Source organism: Aplidium turbinatum, chromosome 1, assembly GCF_918807975.1.
Source record: "Aplidium turbinatum chromosome 1, kaAplTurb1.1, whole genome shotgun sequence".
Taxonomy (NCBI): Eukaryota; Metazoa; Chordata; class Ascidiacea; order Aplousobranchia; family Polyclinidae; genus Aplidium; species Aplidium turbinatum.
This window is the reverse complement of record NC_137472.1, coordinates 25,089,554-25,101,784: the sequence shown is the minus strand read 5'-3', so window position 1 is coordinate 25,101,784 and position 12,231 is coordinate 25,089,554. Positions and strand designations below refer to the sequence as shown.

Below are 12,231 nucleotides of genomic sequence, written 5' to 3'. Positions count from 1 at the left end.
ACAATTACGCAAATTCAATTCAAGCAGAAAGAACCAAGACAGACAGATTGTACAAGGAAATACGTTACGCCAAGGACACATCGTCATCCATTCCCAAAACTAACGATATTTTTAAGCTGAAAAAAGGACACAAGAAGCTTCCACTTCACACATACATAACAAACTTGAAACTATACCTTGAAAATATTGTATCAAAGACTGATGTGACAATGGAAGACTTCAGTGAAGCAATCACAACAATTGTGACTGAATCAAAAAAGTAGTGTTTACGTACCACAAACAGTAACAATTTTTAAAAATTCCAAAACTTCTAACCCCTATGTTCAAGGGGGTAAACGTTATTTTTAAGCGCTAAAAGTAAGATGGTTGGTGTTTTTACATGTTTCTCCATATTTTCAGGGGGTTAAAGCAGAACTTTTGGTCTGTCCCCCCCCCTACTTCTGCTACAAAGCAAGTCCACCCGTGGCTCAATGTTTGTCAATGCTGGTGTCAAGGCGGTTTCAATGTTGTTTAGGCTGGAACAGTAGGAACAGTTAGAACAGTAGAAAATGTTTCCAGATGTTCAATTTTTTCATGAACGCATCAATTTTAGATTTTAATGCAAAAAATTGATGTCTTCTCTTAGAGACAAATTAAATTCGTTCAGTTTTTCAAGCAAATCTGACATTTAGCATGATTCCAAAAGCAAGATGTCATTGTGAAAATGGTGGACCAAGACTGAATTTTATTCTGTTGGAAAAATCACAATTTCGGTTTTCAACGTTAATTGGCTAGACATTTTAAAGCTTCGACTTTTGAAATCCACCTCACTTCACGATGCAGTAAAAGAGTTTTTAACTCCGATTGCATTTCATCTTTTAAATTTTTAAAAATACTGCACAACTCCTACTAAAGTTAATAACTGTCACAACATTTCGCACAGAAGTGTTAGTATGGATCGAGTAGCTTGTGCAAATTGGTATATTTCTGCGACCCCTTGGAGGGTCGCGACCTCCAGTTTGGGAAGCCTTGCTTTACAAGATCTTCCCCCTCCCTCCAACATAAAAAGTCAAAAGCGTGTTATGGGATTATTTGCTTATGATTCCAGGCCTCGAAATTCCGGCGGTCATGGCGGACATGACCTCCGGAATGACCTCGAATGTCTGCCGAAGCCGACTCATTGGTCGGTCATAAATGACCGCCGCAAAATTCTTGACAAAAATAGAGCTAATGCAGCAAAAATATATTTTAAATTTGAATTGTTACAATTGTTTGTTTAACGCGTTTGTTTGTTTAACGTTTGTTTAACGCGAACAAATACGGAGCTGAAACAATAATAGTACAGGCAATTGCTTTAAAGATCACATCAGAGTGGCGTAGTTAACGAGCTGATGGTAAAAGTAGCCATTTTTACATCATTTCAACGCCTTGCAATTTTGCCTTGAAATAAAGTTGTCTGAACTTTTCGGCAGGATACAGTATGTGTTCTAATTTTAACAATGAGGATTATTGCGTAACATTGATCGTTTGTTAAAAAGAAACGTCACAGAGAAGCAAGTCTCAGCTGGGTTCCGCACGTGCTTTGGCGAATGTGGCGACCTTATTCACGCTGATACTGATAGAAATAGAATTTCTGCACATAAGGGAGGGTGTTGACACTAACACTATTGAAGGCTAACACTATTGAGTCACTAATGCGCATTTGTTTGGACAGTCCTGACATGGAGATTTACGACCCCGCGTCGGCAGATATCGCTTGGCACAACGATTCTATAACGCGAAAACCATCGAATAAATGATCGGAGTTGCTTTTGTAATAAGGAAATTTGGATTGTTTTTTTCAATTGTGTTTATTGCGTCATTACACGACTGTCATTAACGCACTGATTTATTTGCACGCAAAAAATATGTCCGGTTGAGATATCAAATGTCCGCTGAAAGGGCCAGTCCGGTAGGACATGCTTGACCGCCGGAAAAAAGTACAAATTTCGAGGCCTGTACATGCAAAAAATATGTCCGGTTGAGATATTAAATGTCCGCTGAAAGGGCCAGTCCGGTAGGACATGCTTGACCGCCGGAAAAAAGTACAAATTTCGAGGCCTGGATTCACTGTGGATACGCAATGTTTCTGACAAAATTACACCTCTCAATCAAAACAAATCGTTTCCTCTTAGTTCAGAAGAATTATCAGCTTTTCAGCAGCTCAAGCGTGAAATCGAAAATTCAGTAGTTGCTTCTATTGACGAAGCACTACCCTTTCAAATTGAAACCGATGCTTCAGAGTTTGCTTTAGCCGCAACGCTTAATCAAAATGGCCGCTCAGTGGCATTTTTTCCAGAACTTTGCAAGGGTCCGAACTGAAACATTCAGCAGTTGAAAAAGAGGCAGCCGCCATTATTGAATCCGTTCGGAAGTGGAAACACTATCTCACAGGCAAACGATTTACGTTAACTACTGACCAGAAGTCAGTTGCCTACATGTTTGACACAAAGCACAAAGGTAAATTAAGAACGATAAAATCATGAGATGGCGCATTGAACTTTGTACAATGTACATGATTTTGATGTCATCTATAGATATGGGAAAGAAAACGTTCCAGCTGACACACTTTCTCGTATTAAATGCATGACACTGGGAAAAATACATTGAAAAGTTGACATGATTCTCTTTGCCATCCAGGTGAGACGCGTATGGCCCACTTTGTGAAAATTCGAAATTTACCTTTCTCACTCGATCAAACTCGCGATGTTATCCGATCCTGTAAAACTTGTTGCGAGTGTAAGCCCCATTTTTATCGACCCAACGCAATGCATTTGATAAAGGCTACTCAACCTTTTGAAAGACTGAGTATGGATTTCAAGCAACCCCTATCGTCTACTAATCAAAACCGATTTATACTAGTAATATGTGACGAGTACTCCAGATTTCCATTTGCCTTCCCTTGGAAAAACACAAGCACTAAAAGCATCATTATTCATCTTCAAAAACTTTTTTCGGTATTCGGAATGCCAGCTTGTGTGCATTCGGACCTAGGATCAGCGTTTAAAAGCGAAAAACTAAAACGTTTCTTTCATGAAAAAGACATCGCTACAAGCCGAACCACAAGTTATAACCCCACTGGAAACGGTCAAGCCGATCGTATGAATGGGACCAATAGGGAGCGATCACTTTAGCCCTTAAAACGCATGGACTGCCAAATAATTGTTGGCAAGACTTGCTAAAAGACGTACTTCATTCTATCTGCACGTTGTCATGCACAGCAACAAATCAAATGCCATATGAACGTCTTTTTGCATATCAACGCAGGTCAACAACTGGAACTTCCATACCTTCATGGTTGATGACGCCAGGCCCTGTTCTACTGAAACGTCACGTTCGAGCATCAAAATATGATCCACCAGCAGAGGAAGTTGAACTCATTGAAGCAAACACCCAGTACGCTCATATACGATTCCAGAACGGCAGAGAGGACACAGTTTCTCTTAAAATCCTGGCCCCAACTTATGGCGAAGAAGATATAGGGTGACCCAAAAAAAATGCCACCCATGAAAACATCAATAAAATGCACTTTTAAACGTTTCGGACATTTTCTCTCCGGAAGCGCTTTGCGCTAACACAGTGGTTCTCAACGGGGGCGGTACCGCCCCCCAGAGGGCGTTTTGATTTTGCAGGGGGGCAATATGATTACCTCAGCTTAAGGGGGGCATTTTGATTATTAGAATTACTATTTTATTTTTTATATTAAATTATTAGCATTCTGGTTTAACCCATCTACCGCCCAGCGTAACGATTCAAAGAGCTCGTATCTTCGTGGTAGCATTTCCTACCTCATACCTGGTGGAAAAGAGATTCCGCTGTGTAGTTTTGCTACATACCAAACAGTGAAACTCAATTGACATATCCATAAGAGGTGATCTTCGAACGTTTCTCACTGGCTTTATTTACAATGGATGTGAAGAAACTGGCACTTTCTCACCAAGCCCAAGGTTCACACTGACTACCAGTAGTAGAAGTAGAATTAAAAGTAAGAAGTAGAATTCTATTTGAATAAGGACCTTCTGATGATCTCCCTTTTAGGGTAAAACAGGTTGTAAGCCAAGGGTTTTAGAGACTGGTAACTAGTAGGGTGATTCATAAATTGAAAATTTTTTTTAATTCAATGGGGCACCCTCTTGTATCGTGTCAATACTTGAAAAAATAATCCTGTCAGATTTTTAGGGCAATTGAAAGCATTTTTAAGGTTACTACCGACTTTGAAAGCTGCACATAATACACACATGGGTCATTCCCAGTCAACTCAACAGGGTGTGCAAGCTCGATCCTCTTAGATTTTCTTGAAATTTACACTAAAGTTTCATATTGGTGTATAATGAGCACAAAAAAATTTCAGCTCATTATCTCAAGACGTTTAGAAATTACAGCCATTCAAAGTCACCAAGGTCCCTCAAAATGCGTTTGCATGTAAATTTTCCTCCATGTTTGGGTCTTCATAACTTTTAATCTAAAGCATTTACAAAGCTGAAATTTGGTATTCTGATTAAAAAGCAGCCCTAGTTTTCATATCTACCATCAAAATTGCTACTTTCAAATTAGTTTTAGATATAGAACCTTTCAAAAATTGAAATTTTTTACATTTAAAATTTTTTATCAATTTTTGATGTCCGCTATCTCCCAAACCAATAGTCACAGAACTACCATTTTGCATATCGTTAATCTATACTGGTTGATAATTAACCCCCATGAGACTGACACCAAACAAATGTGAAGTTATTGAAGTTTGGAGGGTGTAAAGGTGGTTCGGGCTTCATCTTTGCACCCTCCAAACTTCAATAATTTCACATTTGTTTGGTGTCACTCTCATGGGGGTTAATTATCAACTAGTATAGATTAATGATATGCAAAACGGTAGTTCTGTGACTATTGGTTTGGGAGATAGCGGACATCAAAAATTGATAATTTATTTTAAAATATAAAAAATTTTAATTTTTGAAAGGTTCTATATCTAAAACTAATTTGAAATTAGCAATTTTGGTGGTAGATATGAAAACTAGGGCTGCTTCTTAATCAGAATACCAAATTTCAGTTTTGTAAATGCTTTAGATTAAAAGTTATGAAGACCCAAATATGGAGAAAAATGTACATGCGAACGCATTTTGAGGCACCTTGGTGACTTTGAATGGCTGTAATTTCTAAACGTCTTGAGATAATGAGCTGAATTTTTTTTTGTGTTCATTATACTTCACTATGAAACTTTAGTGTGAATTTCAAGAAAATCTAAGAGGATCGAGCTTACACACCCTGTTGAGTTGACAGGGAATGACCCATGTGTGTATTATATGCAGCTTTCAAAGTCGGTAGCAACCTTGAAAATGCTTTCAATTGCTCTAAAAATTTGACAGGATTATTTTTTCAGGTATTGACACGATACAAGAGGGTGCCCCATTGAATTAAAAAAAATTTCAATTTATGAATCACCCTAGTAACTAGCCTATATTTGATGTAATTATATCGCTCTGCTTGGCATTGAGCACTTTTTGTAGTATTAATAGTATTTATTGTTTTATATTTGCTTTTCGCAATTAATTGTTTTTGTTTGGGGGCGGTAAAATTTTGCCAGATTATGAAGGGGGCGTTGAGCCAAAAAAGGTTGAGAAACACTGCGCTAACGCTAATTACTTTGTACGCATACTTTGTTTGCCACAGTTGAGTTCTGTCTTGCACACTGAGCTGCAGTTGCTTTGTTTAGTTTAAACTTTAGTAAAAGTGTTGTTTGCTGAGTTTTGTGAGTTAACCTTATTGTGTTTTAGGTTATGCAACTTCTTAGTTAATTAAAACCAACTTTGTTTGTGTGACTAAATGTATGGTATTACAATAGGAAAGCATGCATTCTGCTTCTTCAAAGCCAAGTTTGAGCGTTCTAGGACTATAGCAGAAGGCAATCCAACAAAGTACAAATTAATTTGAAACCAATCAATGACCGTGAGCTAACAGACCTCGTAACACCAAACTTAAGAATGTTTGTAAAAAAGTAAAAACTGAGCCTTCCTACTGAGCTTTCTGAAGATAGATCTAAAAACATGAGCAGATGATGACTATTTTCAAACAGCATTATTAATTAATATTAATAGTAATAGAAGAGTTAAAATGGATTAACGATCATGCAGAGCGCAATGTAGCACTCAATCATTCATGTATTGTGGATTATTAACAAAAGATGAGGATCAGCTCTTGTACCTTCTTTAAATTATACATTTTCTGACAGAAAAAGGCGTACAGTATTCTTACATAAGTGAAATAACATTTAAATGAAAGATGAGCAGTTTCAATGATATTCGTCTTGTATGTTGTGTTGTTTGCATTACCTGCCATCATTCTAGGGCAGGGATGTCCAAACTTTTAGTAGTTAGTTAAGTTCGTGTAGCTTAGTTTCAATTTGCCAAAGCCTGCAGTATAATTTTTTATGCAGTATTATACCAGTTAGTTTTGGCCAGTATCTTAGTTAGACTAGCGCAAATTCATTTATGTATTTAGTAATAGTTTTTTTTTAGGTAATGTTTTTATATGTTTGCGTTTTAGGCACTAATGATGCTCTACAGTTGTAAAGTAAAATGCATATGCTATAAATAAGGCTCTGCTGATTGTCCATGCTTTTTAATAATAAAATACTGAAATACTTGAAGGAGAATCGCTGGCCTGCTGCTTCTTAGTCAGGAGATCCCCTATCCTTAATGGAACTCAATAAATACATAATTAATATTATATTACTATTACTAGAGATGTACCAATACCAATATTTTGGTCGATACCAATATCACTTTTTTAGGCCGATGCCGATATTTTAGCCCAGGGTTGGGGAACCTGCAACACGCGGGCCGCATGCGGCCTACATGACTGTTCCATGTGGTCCGCGTCAAAACTTTTCACCCAAAATATATTGAAACAACAGCTCAAAAAAGAGTTGGCTCTGCATTCTCGGTATATTGCGAATGGCCTTCCATGACTAGTTAATCCATCACAGAAGGCCATTTGTAACAACAATGTGTACGTTACATTGTGACCAGTTATTGTTAATTGGTCAGTTATGCTAGTGTTTTGCAGTGTAGCCTACTTCTCAAATTAGCAAAATTTTACGTTGTATAATGTCTTCTGGAAAGAAAAGAAAGATAGGTGATGAAGGCAGAATGTTCCAGAAAGATTGGACAAACTTGTACATGTACTTCTTTGTTGAAGTAAGTGGCAAACCTGTGTGGATTGTTTGTGGTAAATCTGTAGCAGCAAAAAAAAAATCAAATTTAGAGCATCATTATGACTCCTGCCATGGTAATCTGAAACAGCTAACAGGACAGGCGAGGCAGGATAAGATTAGTGCCCTTAGAAGAGAGTTACAAGTGCAGCAAAGCACTTTGTCAAGGTACTGCAAACAGGATGAAGATATTGTCAGAACGAGTTATGAAGTTACTGAACTGATAGCGAAAAAACTGAAACCACATGCAGATGGAGAATTCGTGAAAAAATGCATTGTCACCGCTGCCAAGCTACTAGCGCCGGATAAGGTGGAATTGTTTCAGAAAGTCAGTCTGTCTCGAAGAACCATCTCAGATCGGATTAAGGATATCGGTGAAAATATTGAAAAAACATTGAAAGAAAAAGCTCAGGCTTTCGATTTTTTTCTCTAGCCCTGGATGAGTCGACCAACATAACCAATACCGCCCAGCTAGCAATTTTCATTCGAGGAACAACTTCAGACTTTGAAATACAAGAAGATTTGTTGTCATTGGAATCTATGCATGGAACAACATGTGGTGAAGACTTGTTTGAGAGGCTTGTAGTGGCAATGCACAAATTTAATCTACCATTTGAAAGGTTGAGTAGTCTTGCAACAGATGGTGCTCCAGCCATGGTGGGTTCACAAAAGGGGTTAACTACACTTGTAAAAAGAGAAATGACACGTTACAGCCTTAATGCAAGTGATTTAGTGGTATGCCACTGTCTCATTCACCAAGAAAACTTGTGCGCGAAGTCGGTTCAGCTTAGTACAATGTCATGCCAATAGTGATAAAATGCATCAATTTCATCATAAGCAAAGGTTTGAACAGCAGCTTGTTTAAGCAATTAACTGGAAGATCTGAATACTGATCACCACGACCTTGTCTACCACTGTGCACTGTGCAGTTCGTTGGCTGAGTCGTAGCGACATGCTTTTACTTGTTGCGAAACGAAGTCGATCAGTTCATGAATAATCAGGAAAATCATGTCGTTGAACTCACTGATAGCCATTGGTTGTGTGCTTCACAGTGTAGATTCTAACGATCTGTTTAAGCCTGATGCTGCGAGTTCGTTGTGGCAATATCGAATTGCACTAGCTTTTGGAACACAGTTCCCTAGTCATGTGCTATGATGATTCGTCATATGCCAAATTGATGGAACTCCAATAAATTCACAGACAGTCTTTTTCGTGTGAGCCCTCTGGTGCAGAGGGTATAACCTTTTACCACCCCAGATTCACAATGTTCCCAGACTACACTGGAATATCAAAAGTGCACGTACGACATCTTGGAATTAAACAATTTTCCAGGCCTCAAAACTGAAGGCGCCTTCGGGGCCATGAGCGGGATTAATCTAAAAAAACGACATTTTGTCCGCCGGGTCTCGCCCTGAAGTTCCGAGAAAATTTTATGCAAGCAGCCTTGCTAATAAAGTACGGTAGTTTGCCACTAATAATCACAAAGATTAGAAAGCAGTCAAAGCATGCAATAAATTACAATACAGTTACACACTGTCTGTGCTTGAATTGTTAACATTATTGATTAACCAAGCAGCTGATGCCTGACGATAAGCAGAATGCAAGTGATATCACAATACACTTTAATGATGAGATAAATCAGAACAGAAAGGAGTGAAAGCCAGTCAGAGCAGAGGTGCCAAATGGTGCAAAAAATTGGTCACCAGATTTTTTTAAATCTGGTGAAATTTGAAATGATTTGGTGCCGACAAAAATATGCTTTGAACCAGACAAAAGTCTGGTGAAATCTGGTGAATTTGAAACAATTAAGGTGCCAACAAAAATAAGCTTGGTGCTAACAAAAATAAGCTTGGAACCAGACAAAAATCTGGTAAAACTTGGTGTTATTTGAACAAAATTACACAATTTGATACAAAAGTCTGAAAATTTGATAAAAAAAGTCTAAAAATCCAAAAAAAATCCAACCATATCTTCTATGCTGACAGTATAAAGTTCTTGTCACATTGAGAAAAATACATTTTTCACTTACCATTGTTGTGCCTGGCAAAACCAAATTGTGGACAATCAAAAGTGATAATAAAGCAATGATTTCTTATGTCATGAAAGCATGTGTCTTTGAGATGTTTCTGCTGAAATTATCATTGATGACATAATAATTGGTTAGATCAGGTTTGCAGCTACATTTTATACGATTATAAAATCTGGTGTAATTTAATGAGATTTGGGTGACAAATCTGTTTGAGAATCTGGCAACGCTGAGTCAGAGTGAATAACGATCATCGATCAACACCATCAAAGGGAGGTTTTGAAACAGAAAAAGTTACCTGTACCTTAGACAAGATCAGTGACAGTGAATCAAAGTTTTATTTGAAACTAGCACTGTTAGCAGTTTAACAGCAAGAGCGTCAACAAACAAATCAAATACAATCACTCGTGTCGAAGTTCCAATGGCCGCCATGTGCTTGTAATGGGCCGCCGAATAGCTTGCTTAAGTCAGACACGTTTGGCTGCCAGAAAAATTGTTTCGAGGCCTGATTTCCAATTTTTAACATTAAACATGTCTTGCAAGGGACAGTTGCATATAATGGAGGGTGTATCATTTTTCCTTTACTTTGAAAATTCAACTTGTGCTTGTGCTGGGTGTTGTTTTTCCGTCTTTTATCAGTCATTGGCCAATTTTTTAGCAAAATGTCCGAAAAAAAATATAGTCAATTCGGTCAAAATGTCTGGAAAAATATATAATCAATTCGGTCAAAATGTCCAAAAAAAACAACGTTTCTCAGCGAAACTTAATGTTGGTAGCTAGACAGGAAGTGCAAATTTTGGTTTGTATCAGCTACTTGAAAGGAAATATTTTCATCGAAAAAAATGACCAAATTTTTTCAAATCATTTTGGACAAATGAGCGAAAAGTCTCAGCGAAAAAGAAAACAGTACTTGTGCAATTGTAAAGTAATGACCGTTGCAGGTGAGATTCAAAAAATATCACAAAAATATGGGCCAAATCAGCAGCCACACTTTTGAAGTTTTGCTTTTATTTTCACAGTTTTTCAAGATCTTTATATGAAAAACTATGCAATGAATGCAAATAAAGTGACATAAAAAAAAGAACTAAAACAAAACCTTTTTGACGTTTTGAATCATGGATTACAATTTTTAAACCAAACTTAATACAATTTCAAGCTTACTCTATCACCAATATGGCGTTTTCTGGATGACATTGGCGAGCGACTGTCGCGGCCTCTTCCCCGGGAATAACTGCGAGATCTAAAACAAAAAAGAATTTAAATAAACTGCTTGAATGTTCATGAGGCAATGTCAAACTAATGAGACCTTATGTCTTACTTTATACAGTTTTCCACAAGTCAATGTCAAATTATGGTAGCACTTATCAAAATTGAAATATAAACTTAACATTTGGTTGTAGTATGTTTGTATTTATCAGTTTGTATGGGAGCCAACTTGCCTTGATCTGCTGTAACGACCGTTTTTGCTGGTATATCTTGGAGGTGTTCGTGATCTTCGTTGACCATATGACCTTGACCTGATTATAAAAACATCAACTTTACAAAATTTTGTTCAAAATACTTTTGACATGAAGATGTCATTCAACATGCTGCAGCCATTGAAACCAGACTTGGACAACTAGGATTTTTGTAGTCTTTCGAAATTAGATTAGAATTACAATTACCGTATTTACTTGATTGTAAGCTGCGGCTTATAAAGTTTTTTTTTTCATCATGTTTGCGGCTTAAATTCAAGGGCGGCTTACAATCAAAGGCGGCTTACATTTTTTCTTTTTGCTTTTTTCCTTGTCGACTTTGCCATAGATGTTTTGCGTTGTCTGATGCCGACAATTGTGAAGTTGTGACGTGCATTTTAAATTGTCACATGCATTTATGACGTGCATTCGAAAGAAAAAAAGGAGTTGTCAGTTTTATTTATGGTTGGGGTTGCCAACCTTGCGGTTTTCAAAATTTTATTGCAAAATTATAAGATCATATAACAGTATTTGTGGCTTACATTCAAGGGCGGCTTACAATCAAGTAAATACGGTAGGCTAATTTAAGCTTTTACAAATTAGCCTAAGATTAGAATTAGAGCTACCCAAGTTTTCACAAATTAGAGTAGAATTTAAACTAGATTAAAATTAGTTGGACGCCGTTGTCGCATAAATTTTTTTTAGTTGGATAAAAACGCCACTGTGGCAACTTGGGATCAAAGTGTCATTCCACCATCACAGCGCCAAAACCACCTAGTGACTTACGGTACGTCATAATACACATTGTAACGTCAATAAATTGATGAGTTAATCGAATTTTTCATTACTTTGCTGCTCAAGGGATGGAATGACACTTTGATCTTGATCTTATTGCATTTTCTTTGTATAACGTTGATAAGAGCGCAGTATCCTTCCATTTGCCAAAAAATAATGTTGGAGAAAGTAGAAACTAAAGTTTTTAGCAAAACTGGAGATTGGATAAGAATTACAATTAAAGCAAACAAGTTTTTAACCAACATTTTGCTCTAATTTATCGAACATCTAATTCGATAAATAGTTGTCTAATGCGATAAATAAATAGATAGTTGTCTAATTCGAAAACTAAACTTTATCTAGTTGTCCAAGTCTGATTGAAACCAATGGAATCATCTTTTATAAAAACCAAAAAGTAATTAAACTGATTCTTGTGCCAGGCTAATCTTAAGATGGCACAGAAATCTGCATTTTGTAAACTGCACTGATTCGCATTTAACGTTTGTTTTGAGTAGGGATGTTCTAATACAGTGGTTCTTAAACTGGGGTCCGTGGACACCCAAGGGGTCCGCGGACTAGTTTTAGGGGGTCCATGCACGGCCAATGGAAATCTTAGTGTATAATCTCAAAAATGGAATAAATCTGTCAAAAGAAAAGAGATTAAGTTCAAACAACGCTGATGATTTTCCTCAGGTCATCGTTACTCATTGCTTTTTACTGTACATCGCCATGCATTAGCATCGAAAACTCTCCAA

General features: G+C 37.2%; 1 protein-coding gene across 5 annotated transcripts in view; it reads right to left on the bottom strand.

The window, feature by feature from the left end:
- LOC145771022 (uncharacterized) overlaps positions 1-12,231 on the bottom strand; it is a 114,913-nt gene that overhangs the window by 62,374 nt on the left and 40,308 nt on the right. For all 5 annotated transcript variants that reach the window (XR_014289184.1, XR_014289183.1, XM_082582772.1 and 2 more), the window contains exons 3-4: positions 10,688-10,765; positions 10,410-10,488 (exon numbers count right to left, since the gene is read on the bottom strand). Coding sequence is in view for 3 of the 5 variants with exons in the window: in XM_082582772.1 (XP_082438898.1) it covers positions 10,410-10,488; positions 10,688-10,765 (157 nt within the window). In the remaining 2 variants the exon portion in view is untranslated. The remainder of the gene's footprint in view (positions 1-10,409; positions 10,489-10,687; positions 10,766-12,231) is intronic.